Source organism: Adiantum capillus-veneris, chromosome 13 (assembly GCF_014529385.1).
Source record: "Adiantum capillus-veneris isolate H3 chromosome 13, ASM1452938v2, whole genome shotgun sequence".
NCBI lineage: Eukaryota > Viridiplantae > Streptophyta > Polypodiopsida > Polypodiales > Pteridaceae > Adiantum > Adiantum capillus-veneris.
In genome coordinates this window covers 75,016,791-75,044,156 of record NC_140943.1, presented here as the reverse complement: position 1 = coordinate 75,044,156, position 27,366 = coordinate 75,016,791, and the positions used below count along the sequence as shown (strand labels likewise).

Genomic DNA, 27,366 nt, shown 5'->3' with positions numbered 1-27,366 from the left:
GAATCTCTTCGGAAGTATCATAAAATATTGTCTGGTGGTGGGCAGACCTAGCATTGAAATCCCCTAGTATGATAATGTCACGATCCTTGGAAAACTCCCATATGTCATTATCCAAAATAGCAAAGGGGGATTGTCCTCTAGGTGATGCATATACTGACGTACTAGGAGGAAAGTAACAAATAGCAATGTAGAGGTATCTGCCCGTCTCTGCCCTGAGCCTCACCCACATGTACCTAGCCTGTTCATCCTTGCGTGCTATATATATCATTGGCTGCAGTTCCTCCCTGAATAGAACTGCCACTCCCCTTGAGCCCCGTCCTCGATGCTCCGATCTGGTCTCCTGTCTGCAGGCTGTCTCCCACCTATATCCGCTCACCTGTGGCATGGATTGTCCCGGTGCTTGATGCGTCTCAGAGTAGAAAATGATGTCTCTCCCCGTGAAGCTATCCTCAAAGGCCCCTACATCAAGACGGAGTGACCCATTACAATTCCAGGTTGCCATCTTTAGTGTGGTCCCATAGGTCTCGCACCGTCATGCGGGGGGTCGCTCCAATATCACCACCTTTCCATCCCTGTAAAAAGCGATCTTCCCCTTTTCCCTTGCTGCTCTTATTTCCGGCATTACTTCTTGCATATGAGCAATCTGCGAGAGGGTGAGGTCATCTCCAAGAAAGATGCCAGTCTTCTTTAGAGTTGGTCTCTTCTTCAAGAAGTCTTTCTTTGCTTCCATGGAGGGGAAGCGGAGAATGAGTGCCCTTTCCTTTGAGGTTTCTCCGTTGCTCCCACTTTTCTTAGTGCCCACTCTCCAAGCCCTCGTATGCGTCTGCTCGTTGACTCCCACCAGAGTCATGAGTTGCTTCACCTCTTTATCCACATTGTCTTGGTCTCTGAGGCCACATACCCTTACGTGTAAGGCCCGTACACGTCTCCTTTGCTCCTCTTCTAGTGTCAAGTTGATGATGGTTGGTGTGGGAGTGGGGGTTATTTCCTTGCCTTTCCCTTTCTTGACAATCTCGATCCATTTTTCGGCCTTTTCTGCTTTTTGTTGGGTCTTTGTGATGACATCTACCCACGAGGACATCATTTCTTTTTGTTGCTCCCCACCTTCTTTGATGGCTCGCACTTGTTCCTTAATCGTGTTAAGCTCTTCGATGATAGAGGGTTGAAGCTCTCCTTCTTCGAGGGCATTCTACGATCGCACCTCTGCAAGCTCTTTCTTGAGTATTGCGATTTCCTCATCTTGGGCCTTCACGTGATCCTCGAGAGTCTGTATCGTGCTTTCCTGTACTGCCACTCTTGCATCGAGTTCGTTAATAGTGCCTAAGAGGTGGCGGTTGATCTGGTTGATGGACTCCCTCAATTCTTCTTTGCACTTTTGGATGGCATCCTCCACCGGGTCATCCTTGCTATTTTGCTTTCTCATGATTGAGAGGCCGCAGCAAGAGAGGGGGGGGGAGGGGGGGGGGGGGGGAAAGGGACAGAGGTGAAGCAGTTTTTTTTTCCCCCCCCCTCTCTCTCTCTCTACACGTGCAGGCTCTTTCTCTCTCTACGCTTGCAGTTTTCTCTCTCTCTCTCTCTCTCTCTCTCTCTCTCTCTCTCTCTCTCTCTCTCTCTCTCTCTCTCTCTACGCTTGGAAAAACGTCCTCTTTCTCTCTCTATGCCTAGAAAACGCCTCTCTTTCTCTCTCTACGCCTAAAAAAACGCCTCTTTCTCTCTCTACGCTCTGGGACCACTCTCTCTCTCTCTCTACACTCTTGGACCAAATTCTCTCTCTATGCTGGGAAAGAGTGCTCATTCTCTCTCTATGCAAGGGCTGCGGGAAAGGGGGAGGGGGGGCAGTGAGCAGTGGGTTGGGGGGGGGGGGGGGGGGGGGGGGGGGGGGGCGCTGGCCGTCGCGAGCCGGGGCAGGGGGTGCAGTGCGCACGGGCATGGGGCAGGGCGGGCGCGCGAGCGAGCAGTGGGCGGGGGGGGGGGGTGCAGCGCACGCGGGTAGGGATGCGGGTGCAGAGTAGGGGCAGGGCAGCGAGAGCAGGGGAATGAAAGCAGCGGGGGGCAAAGCAACGGGAGCAGGGGGGGTGTAGCGTGCGCAGGTAGGGATGCGGGTGCAGAGCAGGGGCAGGGCAGCGGGAGCAGGGAGAGAGAGAGAGTCGACACGGCACAACGGAGTTCTGCACAACGGTAGGGCAGCGGGAGCAGAGAGAGAGAGAGAGAGAGAGAGAGAGAGAGAGAGAGAGAGAGAGAGAGAGAGAGAGAGAGACGTAGTTCCGTGCCCAAAGGATTGGCCCTTAAGTCTGACGCCCCTCTCGGTATTTCTTTTTATATTAATCAGGTCTCTTGAGTACTTCATCAATCTTTTTACACACGTCAACTTGGAGTCAACGTTTGTACTCCTCATGGGCTAACTTTCTTGCCGAAAATTTGCCCATTTCTTCATTCTTTTCTTCAGCTCCCACGCCCATTTTCAACTTTTCTTTGCCTTCCCACTGAGAGGTGTTATCTCTGTCAGATTTTCCACGAGAACCGGTGTGGAATCTAGGGTTCTTTATGGATTACGCCCTTTACGACAGAGCGATGAAGACGGGAGCGTGCCCGATGCACGATGGACGGAAGGTGGCTAATAAGTCCAGGGTTAGGACAGGAAGATTCTTGCACAAAGACCTGCGTGCTGCAAAAAGAATCGGATCCTCTGTAGAAGAAGAATCTTTCTGAGCTCTGATACCACTGTAACAGGCTTGGACACTCAAAGCCAGAAATCAATAGCAGAGGTTATTGCCTAAAGCGAAAGGTTACAAGCATTCAACGTATGATGGCCCATGCTCAGGACGCGTACAATATGCTTGGGTGAACACACAAACAGAAACTTCAAATCACTGAATTCTGAGAGAGAGAGAGAGAGAGAGAGAGAGAGAGAGAGAGAGAGAGAGAGAGAGAGAGAGAGAGAGAGAGAGAGAGAGAGAGAGTTCCATGCCTAGAGAGATTGGCCCTAGAGTCTGGCGCCCCTTTCGGTATTAATATTAATCTTGGCAATGTACAATGTCTGAAAGTCCTCTCTTTGCTCAGTGCTACCAAGCCAATCTGAGGGAGGGAGACCCTGGCAATTCTTATATAGGCTCTCAGAGCCTTCCAAACGCAATTACATGAAAAGCTACAAGTTCCAAAAGCAACTGATCTTTCAAACTAGCATTGAAAGTGACCAGCAAAAAACCTGTCGTAAATCGCGGGCGTCCGTATATAACCGGCGTGTACAACGTAGAGGGCGGTACTATTTCAATTACCTGTTAACTTTACACAGAGCACTGAGAAGGGAAGAGAACACAGTTGCGTCCAGCGACTAGAATGTCGCTGCACACACGAGACCGACACCCTGTAGGCCCCAAAGACTGGCGCCCCTTTCGGTATTTCTTTAATTTAGAGAGAGAGAATTACAAAGAGAGAGTCCCTGGAAGATAACACCTGCATCCAGCTAGTACGCTCCAGATTCGGCAAAATTTCGGCAACATAATGGTACCGAAATTAATCCGAATCAGTTTCCAAGCTTAGGACTCTATCCCACTGGCGTTATCCCTCAGTCGGGAGCACAAAACAGTAAATTTCAGGTCGCTGTAATTTTTGGTTCAGTCCTGTTTTTTATCTGATTTGGGCACACGACGGTCCCTACACTGTTCCGTGCACCTTGGGCTTGGTGCCCCTTGATTCTGGAAACATTCCGGGCACAAAACAGTCTCAAAACAGAGTAAAAACAGCAAGTAGACAATGCTGAATTTACTGCGCAATCGAGAGGTTATCACCCTCTCGTGGACCTGCTTTGGTGCAGCAGCTAGCTACACCGGTTCCTGTGCAAAGAGGCTCTTGCCTCGGCATGAAAGCATATTTCCCCACAGCTGTACATAGGTCAAATGAGAAGCCCACTAGTGGGGCATAACATACTGTACGTAGGGGAGAAAGAGAGCAGTATGTAGCGTGCGGGGCATCACTCCCATCACCATACTATGCATAGAGCGCAAGGTAAGCATTCCATAGCTTCTGTACCTGCTACAATCCACCTGAGGCTGAAAATGGCGCCCCCTTTGTTGATATGCAGCTCGTTTTTGCCTCCCAGAGTGGCAGAATCGCTCACAGGTTGACACGTCGCCCAGTTTCCGAGTTTGGGCTTTCCCTGCTAAAAATATCTCAACTGGTGCGTCAGTTGACTTGGCAGCAGAGCAATAAAATGTTCCCCTTGTCATTCCAGAGCTAATGACGCGAACACATTTTCCGGTCAAAAATAGCAGTTCCCTAAATTTTAGGAGATGCTTCCATGGCGTCCCTATCGGTCTCCTGACCATCATTGAAGACTACCATTTGACCAACATCTACAATGTGGGTTAATTTACTGGCCCCTTTCAACTTATAAAGTTTCAGTGACTTGACGAGTGGCCCAAATTCCAGTTTGGCGCACAAGAGCTTCCATACTCATCAGAATTCAGTGCTAACTGGCTCGGGCAGTCCCTGTCTGACCGACCTAGATCCCCGATGTGAGAAACCCATTTGGCTGCAGCCGTTTCACACTGGCCATGCAATGTCCACTTGCACCTTTTCAAGGGTTCCGGGACAAACAAGTAAAAATAAAATAAATATATCTAATACTTATTTACGGAAGGCAACAGGAAAAATACACCTCCTGGTGACACACCCCACACTTGAAATACTGCAAGCGACCTCGCTTGCATGCCAATAATACATCCGGATATCTCCTGATATCACATATATTCTATGATGGGAATCCAAGATATACATGCTTCCGGAAATGTAGCGTTGGACGATTAAACAATCCCACCAACCTGGCTACGACACATATATCAAGCATAGAAGTCTTCTAGTGTACTCTTGAGCACAAACTTCTCTAGCTAAATTCTGTATGGAAAGAGTAGATACAATTGCTTAACTACTCTCTTGAGCATCATGAACCATGCTCTTGCCTTGCTCCAAAAAGGTTGCATTAAGTCACTGTGGGTTCCATCTGAAAGGCTTCAAGATACAATTGCAATAGCTGAGGTGAATCAACCAATTCAAAGTCTTCCATCCATTTGGCATCTAACGATGGGTAGTTTTTGAACTTCACCAAATAGCGTCTTGCAACTTTTCCTCTAACCTTTCTTTCTTTATGTGCCAATATCTGTTCAGGAACAAGGATTTCATCCAATTCTTCCACTTCGGGTTGTTCCTCATCAAGTATATTCTCTGGCACATCACCAACAAAGGGCCTTAGAAGGCTGACATGAAAAGCATTATGTATTTTCCAGCCTTCTGGTAGCTTTAACCTGTAAGCTACATCGATGATCTTTTCTGAAATCTGGAAAGGACCACAATATCGCATACTGAGCTTAGGAAACAAGCGTTCCTTGCCTTTCCTTTTCCTTAACCTGGCCTTTTCAAAGCACAAAAGTACCCAATCACCAAGTGAAAATACAAGTTCACGACGGTGACGATCAGCAGCTTTCTTTTGCTTAGCCTGAGTCTTCTCAAGAGCAATCTTTATCTTCCTGTATGTTTCATCCATATCTTGCACATACTTGTCTGCCTCAAATATCTTGTCCTTAGTCTGCAAAATGGGCGGGACTTTCTTTCCTCCTTCCACTATCTCAAATGGTGCCTTACCTGTTGACGTATGCACAGTGTTATTGTAAGCATATTCAACCAATGGGAGATGGTGTTCCCAAGTTGCCTTGTGCTTTGAGACATAACATTTGAGCAGGTCCAAGAGAGTAGAATTTGCCTCTTCTGACTGTCCATCAGTTTGCAGATGAAACGAAGAAGAGAACTTGAGCGTAGTGTCCATGTTCTCAAACAATGCCTTCCAGAAAAGACTCGTCATACGTGGATCCCTGTCACTGACAATTGACTGAGGCATCCCATGATATTTAAAGATATTGCTCATGAATATCTTGACCATGTGTTCTGGCTTTATCTTCTTCCTAACAGGAATGAAATGGGCGTGCTTACTGAACCTACAAATGATAGTCCAAATCCCATCATTTCCTGTTTGCGTCCTTGGAAGATCAAAGATAAAGTCCATTGCTATACTTTCCCATGGCCTATCAGGGATCGGCAATGGCTGCAACAATCCCGGTTGCTTTTGTCTGTCAAATTTGACTTTTTGGCATACTAAGCATGATCTTACAAATGTGTCAACATCTTGACGCAAAGCTGGCCAATAGAAGAATGCCTCAACCCCTTTCACTGTCGCATCAATTCCACGATGCCCAGCATAAGGTGGAGCATGACTTTCCATCAAAATCTTTGGCCGTAACTGTTTAGTAACGCATAACTTTCCATGCATCATGAGAAAGTCATTCTTAAGCATATAGTGCTCATGATGTTGCCCATCAACAAGTTGGTCATAGATCCTTGCAAAATATGAATCTTCAGCATATTGTGTCTTCATTTCGTCTAGTTCACAATGGTACGGAATTGACACTGCTGAAATTTGGGGCTTTCGTGACAACGCATCAGCCACCACATTCTTTTTCCCTTGCACATGCACAATCTGAAAATGGAACATTGACAAGATGTTTGCCCATCGCATGTGCTTCTCAGACAACTTCGTCTGTGTGAGAAAATATCGCAAGGTTTGATGATCCGTTTGGACAACAAAATCAGCCCCTAGCAGATAGTGTTTCCAACTAGTGAGAGCATGAATTAGTGCCAGCAATTCTTTCTCATAGACTTGCAATTTTCTTTCAGTCTTCAAAAGAATTCTGCTCTCATATGCGACTACTCGACCATTCTGCATTAGAACTGCACCAAGACTATGGCCACACGCATCACATTGAACCACAAAAGGTTTAGAAAGATCTGGCAAAATAATTACCGGATCTGAAGTCAGCTTCTCTTTCAAGTGTTTGAACGCTAAAATTTCCTTGGCTGTCCACTTGAAAGTAACTCCTTTTCCTTGCAGTGCATGGAGTGGAGAAGCAATCTCAACAAAATTTCGGATGAACCTCCTGTAATAGGAACATAAGCCTAGAAAGCTTCGAATGTCATGTACGGACTTCAAGTCTGGCCATGACCTAATTGCTTCCACTTTAGCAGGATCCATGCGTACCCCATCCTTTGAAACAATGTGCCCAAGGAAGTGAATCTCTTGCAAAAAGAACTCACTTTTCTTCGCATTAATGAGTAGCCTATTCTTGCGTAGCTCATTGAAAACTGCAGTCAAGTGATCCCTATGCTCCTCTTCAGACTTTGAGTAGACAATCATGTCATCAAAGAAGGTACCCACGAAGTTTCTATGTGGTCTAAAAATTCTGTCCATCATTCTATTAAATGTGGCAGGAGCATTTGTGAGACCAAATGGCATGACAAGAAACTCATAGAGACCAAATGTTGTCCTGAATGCAGTCTTATGGACATCTTCTGGTCTAATGCGTATCTGATGATACCCACTCTTTAGGTCTATTCTTGTAAACAATGACGCTCCCTCAAGCCGATCAAGAATGTCATCTATCCTCGGTATGGGGAACCTGTTCTTGATGGTATTCTTATTCAAGGCGCGATAGTCAATGCACATGCGCCATGAACCATCCTTCTTCTGCACTAAGAGTACAGGCGAACAAAAAGGGGATGAACTGGGCTGAATCAGCCCCTTCTCTAAAAGCTCGTTGACCTAACCCATAATCTCTTTCTACTGGGCTGCACTAACCCTGTATGGTGGTCTATTCGGTGGACTAGAACCTGGCACAAGATCTATAGTATGATCCTTAGGTCTCTCAGGAGGTAACTCCCCTGGCAAAGAGTCCGAAAAACAATCACTGAAACCACTCAAAAAAGTTGACCTGTCTTTATCTAAGGTAGACAAATTAGATACAACTTGAGGTACTTCTTTTGCAAAGATCAAGTACACAGAAAGATGATTCTTTATTACAGATGAAATAGCAGAAGCAGAAACAACTGGAACAGACTCGCCTTTAAGCTTTACATCAAGGACATGAGTCTTTCCTCTATGTACAAGGGTAATCTTTTTGTTGTAAGTATCCACCATAGCATGCAACCTGTAACACCATGGGATACCCAATAACACATCACAGCCCTCAAGCGGCATAATATGAAATTCTTCCGCATCCACATAGCTCTGAATGTGCAGACGAAGCTTTCCCAGAATGGGAGTAACAGGCTCTAAATGTCCTGGGCATGCCAAACCTGCTTCGCCTGTCATACCCATCTCCTCTGCACGAATGCCCAACTTTGATGCCAATTCTGGTGATATGAAATTTGCACGGGCTCCTGGATCAAAGAAAACCAGCACTGTCTGGTCTCTAACTTTGCCCCAAGCTCTGCACAGCTCCGTGGCATCTGTGTTTGGCTGATCTCCAACCAAATCTGGAACAAGTCTTGCACTCGGCTTTGGCTTCTTCCCTTTATGGTCTGACTTGTCATCCTTATCCTGTGACTTCTTCTGTGGGCACTCATTTGCAAAGTGTCCTTCCTGTTCACAAATGTAGCATTTCTTGGCCTCCCTAAGAGCTTTCCTTTCTTGAAAAGTTTTGCCAGAAAAATGCCTTTTTTGTCCTTGTCCTCGTTCCGAAGAAGATTTAGATTGCTTCTTGGACGTATCAGCTTCTTCAGTGGAGGGCTTCTTTGCAGGAGACTCAGAAGGCTTTGCTGCAACATTGCCCTTGGCTGAAAACTGTTTGCCCTGGGCCCCTTTCTTGTGGCTATTAAATCCATCGGAATCTCCCTTCGACAGATTGTTGGCCACTCTTGCATTCTCTATCAATTGAAACATATTCATGACAGTAGTCTTTGTGCAGTAGTCCCTGATTTTCTTGGGCAATCCGCAACAGTACTTCTCAATTTGTTCTGACAAAGGCACAAACCTGTAAGAGGTGACTAGCAACAGTGCGGCCCAAAATCGTTTATTGTACTCTTCCAGATTCGCACACTGTTTAGCATTCAACTCGTGCCATTCCGTCATCACATCCACTTCAAAAGTGTTTGTCAACCATGCAGGCGCAAAAAGTTGTTTGAATTGGACCCACGTTGTTGGGGCTTGACCTCTGTTCAACAATGCGGTCCACCATTGAAGTGCATTCCCTTTCAAGAAAGTGGCAGCCTTGCGTATCTTTGAAGATTCCGTGAAGTTGCCTCCAGCATAAGCTGCATCGAACTGCTGTATGAAGGTCAAAGCCTTTAATTGGTCCTCAGTTCCTCTGAAAGTTTCAAACTTCACTCCCTGCCCACCTTCCTTGTAATCCTTAGGCTGACTCAAAGGAGCCACATTATCATAAACAGGTGCCTGTAACAGTGGTGCTCCATGAGTGTTCATTCCAGCACTCGCATCAACTGTTTTCCCTGTCATATCTGCATTTTGTACGTATGGCTGCGAAAAACCAGCCATACCAAATTGTGTTCCAGGCACTCGAAACTGGCCATAGGCACCCTGAACACCTGGTTGGACACCCATGTTCGCGTACATAGGGTTACCCATGCCTGTTTGCATTGTCCCAAACACATTGCCTGGCATATAAACTGTGGAAGGTCCAGCCATAGCTTGAAACACTAAACCACCTCCAAAATAACCAGGATAAGTATTAGGTAATGGAAGGGTTTGATGCATAGCGTGTTCATTGCTCCCTTGACCATTCACAAACGGTTCCTGTCCAGCTAAAGCAAGTTGCTTTGGATCATTGGACACCGCTAGTTGCTCAACCACATGGGCTTTCCCTCGAGCATCATGAGTCCTCTGCGCATTGGAAATCTCCTTTTCCTGCAACGGCTCAGTCATGCCCTGTGTAGGAGGCTGAAAACCCTGTGTCGGAGCCTGTAAGAATTCCTGCATCCTTGGGTTGTTAGCCAACTGCTGAAACATGTCCATGCAACAACGCAGTTGAGTTCTAAACAACCTGTCCTCTTCTTGAAGAGTTGAAGGAATTTTCTCTGTGCCATGTGAGGAAGATCCCTCTTCAGGTACTTGGTCTCTCTTCTCTGCCATATCGACAAGCTCTGTGTTGCTTTCACCCACAACAATCCACGCTGCCCTTTTTGAAGAAAAAGTGACTATCCCGTCGATGGAACCATATAACCGGCCTGTACAACATAGAGGGCGGTACTATTTCAATTACCTGTTAACTTTACACAGAGAACTGAGAAGGGAAGAGAACACAGTTGCGTCCAGCGACTAGAATGTCGCTGCGCACACGAGACCGACACCCTGTAGGCCCCAAAGACTGGCGCCCCTTTCGGTATTTCTTTAATTTAGAGAGAGAGAATTACAAAAAGAGAGTCCCTGGAAGATAACACGTGCATCCAGCTAGTACGCTCCAGATTCGGCAAAATTTCGGCAACATAACGGTACCGAAATTAATCCGAATCAGTTTCCAAGCTTAGGACTCTATCCCACTGGCGTTATCCCTCAGTCGGGAGCACAAAACAGTAAATTTCAGGTCGCTGTAATTTCTGGTTCAGTCCTGTTTTTTATCTGATTTGGGCACACGACGGTCCCTACACTGTTCCCTGCACCTTGGGCTTGGTGCCCCTTGATTCTGGAAACATTCTGGGCACAAAACAGTCTCAAAACAGAGTAAAAACAGCAAGTAGACAGTGCTGAATTTACTGCGCAATCGAGAGGTTATCACCCTCTCGTGGATCTGCTTTGGTGCAGCAGCTAGCTACACCGGTTCCTGTGCAAAGAGGCTCTTGCCTCGGCGGCATGAAAGCATATTTCCCCACCGCTGTACATAGGTCAAATGAGAAGCCCACTAGTGGGGCATAACATACTGTACGTAGGGGAGAAAGAGAGCAGTATGTAGCGTGCGGGGCATCACTCCCATCACCATACTATGCATAGAGCGCAAGGTAAGCATTCCATAGCTTCTGTACCTGCTACAATCCACCTAAGGCTGAAAATGGCGCCCCCTTTGTTGATATGCAGCTCGTTTTTGCCTCCCAGAGTGGCAGAATCGCTCACAGGCTGACACGTCGCCCAGTTTCCGAGTTTGGGCTTTCCCTGCTAAAAATATCTCAACTGGTGCGTCAGTTGACTTGGCAGCAGAGCAATAAAATGTTCCCCTTGTCATTCCAGAGCTAATGACGCGAACACATTTTCCGGTCAAAAATAGCAGTTCCCTAAATTTTAGGAGATGCTTCCATGGCGTCCCTATCGGTCTCCTGACCATCATTGAAGACTACCATTTGACCAACATCTACAATGTGGGTTAATTTACTGGCCCCTTTCAACTTATAAAGTTTCAGTGACTTGACAAGTGGCCCAAATTCCAGTTTGGCGCACACGAGCTTCCATACTCATCAGAATTCAGTGCTAACTGGCCCGGGCAGTCCCTATCTGACCGACCTAGATCCCCGATGTGAGAAACCCATTTGGCTGCAGCCGTTTCACACTGGCCATGCAATGTCCACTTGCACCTTTTCAAGGGTTCCGGGACAAACAAGTAAAAATAAAATAAATATATCTAATACTTATTTACGGAAGGCAACAAGAAAAATACACATCCTGGTGACACCGTACAACCTGCCACATCAGCAATCAATGCACTTTGCGAGTGTCCGTACGGCTTGCCACAGCAACAATCAGTGCTAGAATTGGTTTTTGCTTTATTTTTAAATCCTTCTGTCCCTTGGGCCCCATCAGACGGGACCCCACAAGTTGGAACAATTTAAAACTGATAATTTTGTCAGTTTCCATTACTGCTTGTCTGGGTGGGCTTGCCACGTCATCATTTTGTGACATCACCACATGGATTACTTCAGCCCTTGTCCATCCCTAGTAAATCATGGTCATCTATTTCCATGGATTTCATTACAGATCTACCCTCCTCTAAGGGCTATGATTCAATTTTGGTGGTTATTGATAGGCTGACAAAGATGGCACATTTCATCCTAGCAACCAAATCAATCACTGAAGAAGGAACGGCAAAGGTCTTGCTCAATAATATCTATTGCTATCATGGGCTTCGAGAATGACATTGTCTCAGATTGAGGGCCACAATGCATATCAATATTTGGAGAGGACTGTTCAAGCTTCTAAGAGTAAAGATTAACCTCTCTTCAACCAATCATCCATGCACAATCAACTACCACCAAGACAATTGGGTAGAATCGCTAGCCCTGGCTGAGTTTGTCTACAACAACACTATTCATATTTCTTCTACTCGACATACCCCATCCTTTCCAGTTATGGTCAGCACCCAAGGATGGATGTCCACATGAATCATCGAATGAAAAATCCGACTGCCACAAATTTAGCCATACATGTACAGAGCATTCATAAAGAATTGACAATGAATATTAGAAAATCTCAACAGAGGTACAAAAATAGCGCAGATGAACACTAAATGCAACATCCATCATACGAGATTGGGGATCGAGTGTGGCTTCTCCACCACGATCTACGTTCATTTCGCCCTTCCCAAAAGCTGGACTATCTAAGACTATTCAAGATAATTTGGCCAAGTGAATCCAGTCACATATTGTCTCTAGTTACCACATTTTATGAAGATCCATCCAGTCTTCCATGTTTCACTTTTTTGGAGCCTTGTTATCAGTGCTAGATTCCTGTGAGATAATCGCAACCACCACCGCCCATAGAGATCAATGGTCGTAAAGAATATGAAATAGCAAATCCTTGACTCCAAAATCTCTCATGAAAGACTTTAGTACCTTGTACATTGGAAAGGTTATGATGGAAGCGAATGAACATGGGAGCCCGCATCTAACCTCCATTGCGCAGCAGCCAAAGTTCGTGAGTTTCATCAACAATATCCATCGAAGCTTGCCCCTACATCAAAAGGGACAACCGCTCCTCGTGGAACTCGTCACTAGAGGAGGGGGTATTGTCACGGATGTGAGCTCTTAGAAGAGTTCTTGAAAGTCCTAGAAGAATCTAGAAGGTTCTAGAAGCATCGAGTAGATTTTAGAAGGTTCTAGAAGTATCAAGAAGATTCTAGAAGTAGCTAGAAAGTTCTAGAAGCTTGAGGAAGAACCTAGAAGGTTCTAGAAGAGCTAGAAGGTTCTAGAAGGAAGAACCTAGAAGGTTCTTAGGCTTTAGTATAAATAGAGGTCTTGGGCTACAAGCCCCTTAGTCTTGCAAACACCAGTTGTGAGGCTTCTGCGAGGTAAGCCCTCTTCGAGTTCTTGTCTCGTGTTCGAGTCTTGTTCTTGTACTCTAGCAGTGTAATGCGAGTTTTGTAATCAAGCTCTCAAGTATTAAGTCTTGTAATCAAGATTAAAGTTGTGATCAAGTTTCAAGCTCTCGTGCGTCTCCTCTTGTACTCTTCTAGCTCGAGACTTGTCTCAACACATCAGCTGAGCATAGAGAGTCAAATGAGAGGGTACTGAGACAGAGAATCAGATCTGCAAGTTCTGTGAGAGGGAGCTGGAGACAGAGGAGCATTACATCTCCAGATTGATGGCCTATGATCATATACCAGGGTTTGGGGCCACTATTACACACATAGTTTGAGGGCCAGATGTTTGGGGTCCTTCAAACCAAGAGATGTGGGAGAGCCATTTGCGAGAGAGGAGACCTCATCAGCCAGGCCCATCAGGCATAGGAGGATTACTCATTTCTTAATCGTCACATGCCCGAGTACGAGTACATCTACTGACAGCACCTGAGATTCACCAGCATCAGAAAAGATAGATCATAAAGGGGCTCCATCTTCTAAATGTGTCACACTAGATGGACCAAGGGTAAGGGTACACCAGATGTCTGAATCTATTATTTGATGGAATTATTTTACCTGCTCATAATCTTTTGCATGTAGAGGCAAGTGTTCACATATCTGAAGGTTGACCTTCGATCCTGCAGCCAAGCCAGTTAATTCCACGGAAAAATTCATTGTTGCACGTTCAGATTGCTGATTACAAGGCCAAATTATGTTTCCATGGACGTAAGCCTGTCCCATAAAATGCTGACATAATGGTAGAACCAATCCATGCAATAAAGCCCAAAGTTTTCAATGGGCCAAAAAGGGCATGAGCTACACATATGTAGCTATGACATAGAGCAAAGGACTCCAAGGACATTAGTACTGACTGCTATAGGATTGGCTGTGCTCATAAAGCAAGGACATATATATTATAAATCTCATAAAATTCATTTTTTGAGAATAACTTTTAATGCATTTCATCCAATGCTTTCTCAATATCCCCTTGGATATTCAAAACATCTTGCTCAGTTTGCATAGTCCAGCCAACTTATCAGTATTTTGTGTATGATAGGCTCATAATTTGCCTCCTGCAATCTTGATTGGAAGATGTAATGAACCTTTATGGTGTAAAATACTTACACAATACTTATCAGCAAACGTTGCTTAACAGAATGCCAAAATTGCCCAAATAAGAGACCATCTCACCTGGGGGGCTTCCATCAAAGGCATTGCTGCAATGCAGCCACAGTAAATCACACACAAAGCCTTAGTGCCGGACAAGATGGGCTTCACAAAAGATGGTAGCACATGTTGAGCGTATCAAATGGAGTTTACATATGCATGTGCATGTGTGTGTGCATGACGTATGGACACGCTCGTGCACACACAAATTGCAGGTGGCCACAAACATTAGTGTGGCTGTTCTGGTGCAAACAAAATTCCAAAGTTTTTTGTATGAGGGTTCTTGAAATTTGTAATGCGTATGGGATTTGGTTTCTCTAACAACTTTTTTCTATTTATCCAGTGGTTTGCACTAAGGCGGGATCATGCAGTAATTGTTGCGTCTGATACTGATGTCTTTCCATTGTTCCAAAAGCTTTGCAGAGTAAGCCATGTTAAAGCTATGGCAGCTCATAGAGAAATTTCAGTTGTTCTGTGCATGAGGTCCACACAGTAGAGTGATTGGTTATTTATGCAGTTGAAATGAATTATTCTATCTTTTATTTTGGAGTTGGGTGCTGAAATTTGTTCTCCTGATTATGCAGAGACGTCTGTCACCAGAATTCTGGAGGCAAAAACACTTGGTAAGTAGTTCACTTATCCAATGTGAATTCAAATTTTGGTTGCGTTTAACATTCTTAAATATGTTTTTGCGACACCTGTCTGGCATTTATTCAATCTTCTTTCTGACACTCCAGACTGGTGATCCATCAAAACAGCACAATTGCATACCGGATGAGCATTATGTTCAGACATTGCTTGCAGTAAGTATCATCCCTTTCTCCTGTTTGGTGTTTTGGTTCGATTAGTGTCGTTAAGCAATGTCTATCACCGACAGCCTTATTTCTTTCTAAAGTGAATTGATTACCACCTTCTACGATACTAAAAATCAAAGGATAGCAATTAGTAAATGTTGCCTCTAGAACTCAAGTCTCGGAGACATAAGAGTTCTCGGCACAATGATGGGGGATGTAGTGTGAGGCTTTAGCCACTTAGTTAAGCCAGAATCAGTTTCGCATAGATTAGGCTGCAGTTAGTCAGGTAGTGTAAGGGAGCTATGTCGAAAATGATTGTTTGCTACATAATTAGCCATTTTGCTTCTCTCCAAGCTAGTGTGATCTTCGTGAGAATAGTTTGTGGGTCGTAATTGTTAGAATATTTCTGTAAACCCTTATTAACATTTCGAGGGGTTGGAACCAATGCAACATTACCTTGCCAAACCACGAGCATAAGCAGAATTCTGATTTTTTCCCATTCTCCAAGATTTGAAATTCGAACACAAATTACACTAACAAAGCATTAATGTTACTGGGATATTAGTTTAGATATGGTATCACTCGTACAAGTGATTCTGGGCATGGCGATGCATAGGGTCATATTTTTGGGAAAGGAGCACAACATATGATGCATCATAACAAGCATCGGTCAATACTTTTCACTGGTAGTTAAGCAAGATGGCTGTTTCAACAGCCACGGATGAAGTTAGTTGGAATGATATAAAATTTACTCAATGCTTTAAGTGACAGAGCTCATAGCTATATTCTGTGGCGATGTTAGTGGGAAAGGCGCAATATGAAGCAGGATGCATCTGATATTCATATTGCTTTTTATATGACGACCATTGCATAATGGGGCTGAGTTATTGTCTTGTGGATTACTCTTTAGCCTTGTTGATGATTCCTATGAGTTTGTAACTTGCACTTTCCTCTAAAGGTGGGTCTGAGATCTACATCCAGGCGTATATGTTTATACGCCTGGATAAACATATAAAGGTGTATATGTTTATACGCCTGGATATTCCTATGAGTTTGTAACTTGCACTTTCCTCTAAAGGTGGGTCTGAGATCTACATCCAGGCGTATATGTTTATACATGCACATATCTAGAATCAACTTCTTCACCTGACATAAAGCTTGGGTTGATGTCTCTTGCTGAAAAGACCAGATGAAAGGACTTGAAAGTGGGATAGAGCGCAGGACCCTCACATACACTCTTTGGAATCAAACAGGCAAGGACCGTGTAAGAAAAGGATGGCATCCTGTTACATTTAGCTCTACAGATATGAACCGAGAGCTACTAAGTGGAATCAAGGTATGCACTTCACAATCCTTCTTTTCTTCATGGTCATATCTTTGTCACTTTTTCTTTCATCTCTGTATACTCTAATCGGTTGACTAATGGACTATTCCTGGATCAAAGGAAACCCCAATCTCTGTAAATGACTTCGAATTGAGAGAGAGAGAGAGAGAGAGATGAGAGAGATGAAATATTATATTAAACGTCTTCAAAAGGCCAAAATGGCCTGTGAGACCAAACTGATACAATCCTTGTGGATCTAATCCAATGTCTGGGTACAAAAATAAAATGAAGTAAAGTGATAGACTAAAACTAAAAGACTCAAATCGTCAGCCTGAAAATCATCATCATCCATGCCCGAGGATGCTCGGCATTGGGCATTGTCCGAGAAAGTATTGCATCGGTCGTTGAAGAGCTTTGTCAATGTCCGCTTCTGTAAATAATCGTACTGGGCATCTCCCATGTCGTGCTAGAATAGTCCTGATTCGCTAGTGGAGCCTCCGTCGATGTCGTGGTCGCCCTCGTAGATGTGGGTGTCTAGCTCTCCCAAGCTCAGTGGCTCTGGCCACTAATATACCTCTGGTAGAAGTGGGCTCTGAAGTCTGCTGCAAAGCATGCTCATTCGGCTGCTGAGTCCGTGCTCTAAAGAAGTCGGTGATCTCCCTCTGTGAATGTCTCCCACTACCTGGTCTCCTCAAGGGACTTTCCCTGTGTTTGCGCAGCTCTAGCAAAAACAACCTGAGGCATTTCTGATCCTGATATCTCACGACTCTAGCTAACAGTCCAAAGCCCTCTTTGAATAGACAATGAAAGCGGCCTCGTATCTGCCCATACCAACATGCTGTGTCCCCTTGTAGCGCTAGCTGTCGGGATGACTCAAGTGCTAGCCGAGCATATCTGTCTCTAGGAAGGTCCCATGAATTATGAATGAAGGAGACTAATTTAGCAAGGTCCTCAACTACGAGAGGAAGGGCAGCTAGCTCAGCGCGAATAATCTCGTGTGGCACTGAGGCCTTGGCCCGAATCATCCGAGAGATCATAGAGACTAGAGGCCTCTCCATACATCTCCATCCATCAATGCTACCAGATCTGCCCTGGTGGTCCACTGAGGGCCCCCAAATTTGAACCCATAGAGCATAGTTGAAGCCACTAGAGTGTCAAAAAGCCACAGCTTTTTTCGAGGTTCCTGAAACTGAACCTGTGAATACATCTTCTCGAAACCTCCCAAGGCTGCATAAGCTCTCGTCAATCTAGTCTCTGCTGCTCTCCTCAATGAAAATGCCGGTCCACTGAAGACTACTCCAAGATAGGTGTATGCATCTGTATACTCCACGGTCTCCTGGCCATATGTAAAAGTTGGTGCTGACCTCCCGACCCACTGTGGTGTGGTGTTAAACACCATAACTTCGGTTTTTCCCAGGTTAATAGACAATCCACTATCGTGGGCAAATGTGTACAAAGCACCTAAATGACGCTGCATTCCCTCCGGGGAGTGGGAAATCACCACAATATCAGCAACATATAACAGTAGTGGGATCCATATCCCTCCCAACTGTGCTCCTCTATCACCATCCCTCTCAATGTAGTCAGTAACCTCATCCACATACATGCCAAATAGTGTAGGAGATAGCGGGCAGCCCTGTTTCACCCTAATAGTGGAGTGAACCAAATTAGAAATCCCCTCTGGAGTGCGTACATGCCCCACTATTCACTTGTATAGAGCCATGATCCCCCAATCAACTCTTTTGGAACCCCCGTCTCTTGCAATCTACGCATCAATCTAGCTATGGGCACTGTATTGAAGGCTTTGCGGAAGTCCACAAAGCAACAATAGAGCCGTCTTCCACATGAGCTCCCCTCCTCAATAATGGCTCTGAGCGTCAGGATATGATCAAGAGTAGTCCATGTGCAGTCCCCAAATTTGTCAGATATCCCCTATATCCAGTGTGCTCTTCATCCCGCAAACACCTGGCCAGTCCCATATCACTGACATCCAATTCTCTCAACATTTCCTCTAAGGTATCATAGAAAGTTGTTTGAGACTGGCCCGTCCTGGCATTGAAATCTCCCAAAAGAATGACATCTCCATCCCTAGAGAACTCCCATATGTCCTCATCCAATATCATGTAGGGTGACTCCCCCTTGGGCGATGCATAATGAGATGTGCTGGGGGCAAAATAGCATATTGCAATGTAGAGTGGCCTCCCTGTCTCTGCTCTCACTCTGACCCACATATATCTGGCCTGCTTATCCCTCCGAACAATATGAATGAGGGGTTGCAGCTCCTCCCTAAATAGGAGTGCCACACCTCCTGATCCCCATCCTCTATGCGTTGATCTCGCTTCTTGCCTACAAGTAGTCTCCCAATGGTATCCCGTCACTCTAGGTAATGTGCCGCAAGAGTTTGATGCGTTTCCGAGTAAAAAATAATGTCTCTTCCCTTAAAGCTATCCTCAAATGCGCCTATATCTAGCTTCATTGATCCGTTACAATTCCATGCTGCATTTTAAGGTTGGTCCCCATAGGTCTCGCATTGTCATGCGGTGCGTTTTTCCAACACCACTACTCTCCCTCCCTTGTTGAAAGCTATTTTCCTGCTCTCCCTTGCCGCCTTAATCTGTGGCATCAGTTCTTGCATGTGTGCTACCTGTGTTAGAGTGAGGTCATCACCCAAAAATATCCCAGTTTGCTTGAGTGTTGGTCTCTTCTTCAAGAATTCCTTCCTAGCTTCTAGTGTAGGGAAACGTATAATGAGTGCTCTGTCCTTGGGCCCTCCTTTCTCATCACTTCCCTTCTTGCCAACTCTCTAAGCACCTGTGTGTGTGGTTTCAGAAATACCCATGCGCTTCAAGAGCTCTTGCACTTCTTCTACTTTTTAAATGTCTTTGAGACCTGTAACATGCACATGAAGGGCTCTAGTCTTTCTCTTTTGCTCCTCCTCAATTGTCATATTGATGATAGTCGATGTCGGTGTGGCTTCATGCATCGTATCTTTTCCTTTCTTTGCGTCCTCGATCCACTTTCAGCTTTATCAACCTTCTCTTGTGTTTTGAATAGGTGCTCCGTCCACGAAGAGGTTGTTCGTGTCTTTTGCTTTTCCTCTTCTCGTAGAGTTCACCTGCTCCTTAATGCTTTCGAGCTCCTTTATCATTGAGGGTTGATTTTCTGCCTCCTTTGCGGGGGTATTTTTGCAAGCTGCAAGGCCTCCCTTAAGTGCTTCGATCAAAGCATCCTTTTCATTCATGCGTTCTTCTGTTTTTTATTTCCAGGATTCAAACATAGCGAGTGCATGCTCTAATATTTTCTGTCTCATACATTCCATTACATTCACTTCTGCCCTCACAATCGTCTGCATTTCGGCCTTCAATGATGCGTACATCTCGTCATGCTTTTTAAGCATCTCTTTGTCCAATTCTTTCCTCATATTCGCATACATAGCTTTTTTGTAAGTTTCTGCATTTGCATACATCTCTTTTTCAATGTCACCCCTGAAGAGGTTCAGCTCTGCCTTAATCATCACTTGTATCTTTCATACATTAAGTCATCTTTGACTCTAGAGAGATTCTCTGCTCTCGCAGAACTTGGCGATAGTGTGCTCTCTCAAAACCTCCGCCTAAATGTCGCTTTTGATTTAGGGGTTTCATAAATGCTGTCATCCGCGACATCGACTAGTTGGTCCATCCCCAAGCACCCGAACAAATCCTTGCGATGTGGATCGCCTGGTCTGTGAAGAGAGAGTGGCGACCTGTTGCTGTGTGCCGCCTTTGACGGTGCGCAAAAAATCTCTATTCGGGAGGAAAAGAGATTCAACAAGATGTGGGCTTCACCCGGGTCCACTTGCTTGCGTATGCGCACGCTTGTGTGATCTGTGTGTGTGAGTTCGTGTGAACCATCCCTTAGAGGGAGAGATTTTCACTATAGAAAACTTCTTTAACGATAGAAGACTTCTATAACGATAGAAAGGGCTGCTTACGAGAGTTGCGATAGAAGGGGCCTGCGAGAGAGAGAGAGAGAGAGAGAGAGAGAGAGAGAGAGAGAGAGAGAGAGAGAGAGAGAGAGAGAGAGAGAGAGAGAAATGAAATGAAATGATATATTAACGTCTTCAAAAGGCCAAAATGACCTATGAGACCATCAGATACAAAGTGGTGAATCTAATACAATGTCTGAAGTACAAGTACAAAAAGTACTGAAAGTAAAAATGAAAACTGAAATGAAGTGTGAAATGTGAAATGTGAAATGTGAAAATGGAGAATAGGCCCTCAATGACAATCTGGGTGTCGTGCTAGAATGCCTCTGATCCTCTGCTGGAGTCTCCGTCGATGTAGTGTGCTCCTGTGTCTCGGTCGTGGTCGTCTCGATCTCCCGAGCTCAATCGCCCTGTCAATGAGGGTGCCTCTGGTATGAATGCGGGTACAACCCTGTGCTGGTGGTTGGTCTCTTGGCTCCCTCGATCCAAAGAAGTCTGTGATCTGTCTCTGCGACTGTTGTACTCCATGTCTCCCCAACATACTGTCTCTATGTCGGTGTAGCTCAAGTAGATATAAGCCAAGGCATCTCTGGTCCTCATACCTCATGACTCTATCTAGGGGTCCAAAACCCTCCCTGAATAAACAATGGAAGGGCCCTCGTATCTCATAATACACAGTGCAGTGGCATATGTAGTGTAGCTCTGTCTCTGGCTCTCTACCGCATAGTTGACATATCCTAGACTCTGGTGGTATCCCTCTGAATCTACCCGTCTCAATCTCCAGCTGGTGTGAGGATGTGCGAATCTGACCAATAGCACATCGCAGACCATGAGATAAATGAGTGTCCATGTAGTTCGGACTAGTCACAAACCCATCCCCTGAAAGTTGGAGAAGGTGCTCTTTGTAGAAAGCCATCTTCGTGCCCAACTCCTGTATCGGCTCTACCCATGTCCTCCTGGTGTCCAACTGTATAAGATCCTGACAAATGAGTCTAGTGATCTCCGTCCGTGTGACTGGCAGGGAGGGTGCATCCATGGAATACTGAAAGGGAGGCAATCTATCCATGCTGAGACCATGCCTCTGAAACCATGAGGTCATCTGTGCATACCAACATGATGCATCTCCCTGCATCGCTAACTGTCCAAAGGACTCAAGAGCCAGTCTAGTATATCTGCCTCTATGTGTATCCCATAGACTGTGCATAAAGGACACTGATCTGGTGAGAGCCTCAATCTCTATAGGAGGGGTGGCTACCTCCGCTCGAATAATCGCATGTGGTACAGAGGCCTTGGCTCTAATCATCCGGGATATCATAAATACCAAGGGTCTCTCCATGTTCCTCCAACTGTCATGATTCACAGATGGTCCCCAAACTTGGACCCCATAAAGCATAGCTGAAGCAACCAAAGTATCAAAGAGCCATAGTTTTGTTCGTGGTTCTTGAAACTGAACCTGCGAACACATCCTCTCTAGCCCTCCTACTGCCGCATAGGCTCTGGATAGTCTAGTCTCTGCTGCTCTCCTCAGGGTAAACCTCGGTCCCGTGAATACCACCCCCAGATATGTATATTCGTCTATGTACTCCACAGTGTCCTGGCCATATACGAGTGTAGGTGCCGATCTCTTGACCCACTGTGGTGTGGTGTTAAACACCATAACCTTGGTTTTACCAAGGTTCACAGACAGTCCACTATCCTCTGCAAAGTTGTGCAATGCATCCAAATGTCTTTGCATGGCCTCTGGCGACTCTGACATTAACACAATATCATCAGCATATAATAATAAAGGGATCCATGTCCCTGCCAGCTGAGCGCCTCTGTCACCCTCTCTGTCAATGTAGTCAGAGACCTCATCTACATACATACCAAAAAGTGTAGGGGACAAAGGACACCCCTGTTTCACTCCAATAGTGGAATGAACAATGTCAGAAATCCCCTCAGGAGTGCGTACCTGGCCAGTCACTGAGCCGTATAAAGCCATGATCCCCCATATGATCTCTGTGGGTACTCCCAACTTCAGTAGCCTGTGCATCAATCTGGCCCTCGGCACTGTGTCAAATGCCTTGCGGAAGTCCACAAAGCAACAATACATCCGTCTCCCATGTGCCCGACCCTCCTCAATAATGGCTCTGAGTGTAAGAATATGGTCCAAAGTGGAGAAACCCCTCCTGAATCCAGCCTGACCTGTTGCTCGTATGCCCTCATTTTCTGCCCATTTACTCAGTTGCTATTCAAGAATGGATGCATACAACCGTGCCAATGTGTGCCCTATAATAATAGTACGGTAGTTCCCTGGTACCGTGGGGTCCCCTACCTTGAAAAGAGGTACAATAGTAGATAATCTCCAGGACTCGGGTAGTCCCTCACACATGACACGGTTAAACAACCGCGCAAGAACCTCTGACAGTAAATCTCTAGCATGTATCAAGTGCTCTGCCACCAAACCATCATGATCATATGCTCTCCTAGTCCTCATCCTGTCAATGGCGTTCTTCACCATCTCAATGGTTAAAAAGGTACTAGTGGCTGGACATGGCTCTAGAGGGTCTGGTAATGGTGGTTGCCCAGGTACAGTATATAATGATGCTGCATATATATATATATATATATATATATATATATATATATATATATATATATATATATATATATATATATATATATATATATATATATATATATATATATATATATATATATATATATATAGAGAGAGAGAGAGAGAGATGCGTGCGAAACCTAATCTCTGTGCCCCTGCTGCGAGCTGTCAGCCTACGCAACCTGCTGCCAGTGCGTGTCGCCCATCTGCGTGACCTGTTGCCTGCACGCAAGCTGCCCAACTACGCGACCTGTTGCAGGGCACCTGGTGCGAACTGTTGTCTGTGCGCGCCTTAGACACCTGCGCGACCTGCTGCACTTGCCTTGGCCACCTGCGTGAGCTCCCTCTCTAGAGAGAGAGAGAGAGAGAGAGAGAGAGAGAGAGAGAGAGAGAGAAGACTAATGGACTATTCCTGTATCAAAGGAAACCCCAATCTCTGTAAATGACTGCGAATTGAGAGAGAGAGAAATGAAATGAAATAAAATGTTATAGTAACGTCTTCAAAAGCCCAAAATGACTGATGAGACCAATCCGTTTCAAATGGGCTGCCCATGGGACACATTGAATATGCCAGATACTATGCATGCTTTTGAGGGGCGAGCTGATTTTAGCTAGTGTAGTCGTGTATATTTTAGCGTCTGCCTTCGGTTTCTGGGTGCATAGTCCTGGTCGTTCTTGTATACTTTTTTGGTGTATGAGGGGAGCGGCCGGGCGTGCCCTAACCGACTCCGAAAACAAAATAAAAATTTTAGCTAGTGTAGTCGTATATGTTTTGGAAGGCTAGATATTGGTGCTCAAGCCTCATGAGGCCTTCCACATCGGCCGATACACTTAGTGGTATCTGGATTGAGTTAGCTCACACCGTTTGTAGTCAGTGGGATACTTCAGCTGGCGTGGAGGAGCACTGCCTTGCTTTCTGGAGATGATGGGCGGCGTGCAACGCTTCTATGTTCCTTACAGTGTCACAGGGCCAGATTGCTTCGCATTATTCTCCATTGCCATGGTTCATGCTCTGACTCCTACAGGCGACCCTGAGCTTGGAGTCCTTGTACATATGTTTTGATTTCTTCGGTTCCTTGAGGATAGGCTGACCCAAGCATCCTCAAGGACCCATAGTACTCAGTTATACAGACATCAACAAAAACAAAAGTGCACATTTGCTTGAGTCTGCAACAATTAATATACAAGTCTTGCAGTTGTCTTCTCTATTTGTCGCATAGGCTTCGATGTGTCTGTGCATTGACCGTGGCCTTTGCACACAAAACCTTTACACATGGTTTAAATTATTTGATTAGGTGCCAGTTGATTGCTGAAGAGTACGACGTTAGAACATTCAAAAGCAGGGCTTACCAAAGGCACTGGAAATCACTTGGCAACTAAGATCAGAAGCTCATGGGTTTTAGTGTTTCTCTCAAAATTGCTTTTGATCAGTTTTTTATACTTGGGCAAGGCTGCACTTAGTTTCTATTGAGTGTAGTAAACAAAACTTGGTAGCAATTTTGGTAATGCACCTTTTATGTTCGATTGCATATGTTGTAGTGCAATCCAAGTGCGATTAAAGCCGTTAGCTGCAATTGGCAAATAGCAGTAAAGTCTTATACCTAACAAGTAGTCATTTCCTCTTGGCCTGCAGGGCATCACATCTGTATACTATGAGACCGAGTATCGAACAGAGTGGTGCAGTCAAGATGGAACTCTTCGATCTTGTTTTCTATTTGCAAGGAAGTTCACAAGGGGTGCTGCTTTCAAGCTCCTGAATCAGGTAAAAAATTGATTCTCATGTATCTTATCTCTTTAGTGCAATCTTGTTTGGCAACTTGTCGCAATATAAATCTCTTAAGATAATCTTGTTTTCTTTTTTAACATTATTGTGTATTGTCTTTGTTTTTTCAGACAATCTGGAATTGATGGGATATTGGTTGGTTGGGATTGTCATACACAAATTTCTGGGAAAAAAGGGACTACTTTCTTTGTTTCTTTCTGGGACACAACTCTTCTTTCCTCAGTTGTAACCATATTTGTTTTTGTGCACCATATAAAAGAACCAGACAGCACTTCAATATCAGAAAAACTACTTTTATTGTGGGGTCAAGTCGCCTTTACCAGTCCAAGGAGGAGCATCCCTTATCAGTATATCTGAGCAGATTGAGCATCAGGAAGCCATTTTAAGAGGAAATGAGCTGATAGTCCAATGGCCAATGTTCAATCCAAATCCAAGACAATCAATGAGTGTATTAAAGCATTGAACTTCGTAGGTAATTATTACATATGATGTGCATTAGTGTGCTACTATGTATGCATGCATTTTCGCACGTGGACATCGTGATATTTTGTGAATAATATTTGCATAGAGACAAGTTTTTGTGAATAATATTATTCACAAATAGCATATGCTTTCATATGAGGCGTTTCCACATGGGAAGATGTAGGTCTGTGTGACTAAGTGTCATGGCATCTGCCTCTAAAGGTGGTATAATCACTATGATGCATTTGTGTTGTGGGCATCCGAGTCCCCTCTTATGGGACAAACATGGTCATCTTGCATGTGTGAGTGCTATACCATCCAAGGTAAAATCTTTAAAATATCAAGGCCCCCAATGATGTGTATGTATCTAGTCAATGAAGAAGAAATTATGTCAGCATCACTATATGTACTCAGTCGTGTGACAAAAAAGAACTCGGCAATTATATCTTGCTTTGATGGGAATGGTTAGCGGGGTCTTGTTTCTTGCAAGAGTGTTTCTTGTCATTTCTAGAGCTCCAATCAAAAGAACCCCAAAGATCTTTGGTCCTCAATGCATCACTATTTGTAGGGGGGCCCAAAGTCCTCCAAAAATGAGCAATGGTATCACCCGTGAATATCATAATATATTATACATCTTCAGACTTTGTGAAGGATTTGGAGATGGCCTTTATAAAACCTCCATATTCACAAGATAGACGAGAAAAAGAGAAGTGAGTCTCATAGAGAGATGTGATCCAATCTCCACTTATAAATTTTATCACCTTTGTACACACAAAAATCTGCTTACACTGGACTAGCTTCCCTCTACAGTGTCATAGCCCTAGCTATGAGCAATTGTAGTCGGTGAAACAAAAACCACTAAATTTTGGAAAAAAACAAAAAAATACTAAGAAAGATATGATGATAAAAAGTTGATGATCACACCATCTCAACAACCCTTATCCATGCAAGATGGAGCTCCATAGTTGCTCCCAACCATCACATATACAAACACTCATGATGTTGAAGAGAAAAACCTAGAAAGAACATGAGAAAATGCTCTCCCCTTCATACGTAAAACAAAAGGCTCTTATTGCCAAACTTGAGTCACACACACATGCGTACAAGAAAGCTCCATTTTCATAGCTTCCATCACCATCACCCATGTTTATGGTCCTCTATATAAGAAACACATTTTTCAATCAAAGCTTTAGGCTCACGCACAAGTGCAGAAGCGCCTATACTACACAACCATCATCCACCACCGTAGTCTGCAGTAACCAAGGTCTCCTTGCTCATGCATGTGTGGTGCCTAGAAACCACTATAGGTAATGTATACATAAATGGATCATTTGGGATGTCTATTTATGCATAAGTGGCTAGGAAAAGGTTGCATATGGAGTTGAGAAATATGTCACACCCCCTACAAACCTCTCCTTGTGTATCATGTGTAGCACCATACAAAGGTCAAATATCCTCTCCTAGAGAGTTTGCAACAAGTAGAGTATAGGATCTAGTGCCTTACCGTAAAGAATTTTACAATAGGATATATTTCAACAAATTGTCTCCTATCCCATCAAGGTGGTAGGCTACAAAAAAACTTCAGTGCTTTCCTCCAATGTCGGAAGCCAAAGGTGAATGACGCCTTTTTCAAATCTTCAACTATGCCTTTATTGTCAATGCCGACTTCTTGTTCTCCTTGTAGTTGTCGCCTTTTCTCTTTGTCTTTCTCTTTAATTGCTATTCATTTTCTTTTTCTTCATTGCTTGTGATTGATGCTCCTTCTTGTTTTTGTTGATGACTTCGTTCGTATTGTTGTCATTGATGTTTTTGGGTGATGCCTCACCGCACTTGACGATTAACATACACATTAAATCCCCTCGCATTGAGCTAGTAGCTTTATGTGTCATTGGCTGAAAATTCCATAAAAGATGGAATTTCACAGCTCGTACACAAGATGGTTGTGCACAAGGGTGTCTTACCAAGGAGTTCTTGGTAGTGTCTTGCCCTTTTGACAGTAATGACAACATCTTTTCAAGTAAAGATTACATATATTGAGTGAAAGCATAGGTTGGTGGTACAAAAAATAGTGTCCTTGACACTTCTTGTGAGGCACTTGTGGATGGTGTTTTGG

The 27,366-nt window shown here is 44.6% G+C and overlaps 1 protein-coding gene across 3 annotated transcripts in view; it reads left to right on the top strand.

Annotated features, from left to right (window-relative positions):
* Positions 1–25,407, top strand: part of LOC147444268 (glycosyltransferase BC10-like) — an 88,446-nt gene extending 63,039 nt beyond the window's left edge. Inside the window, exons 6-11 of one of the 3 annotated variants that reach the window (XM_086526949.1) lie at positions 14,671–14,751; positions 14,912–14,950; positions 15,065–15,130; positions 16,311–16,457; positions 24,642–24,770; positions 24,902–25,407. In XM_086526949.1, the coding sequence (XP_086383075.1) occupies positions 14,671–14,751; positions 14,912–14,950; positions 15,065–15,130; positions 16,311–16,457; positions 24,642–24,770; positions 24,902–24,916 (477 nt within the window). In that variant the 3' untranslated portion in view covers positions 24,917–25,407. The other 2 variants (XM_086526950.1, XM_086526951.1) reach the window with 2 other exon arrangements.
* Positions 25,408–27,366: the final 1,959 nt, after the last annotated feature.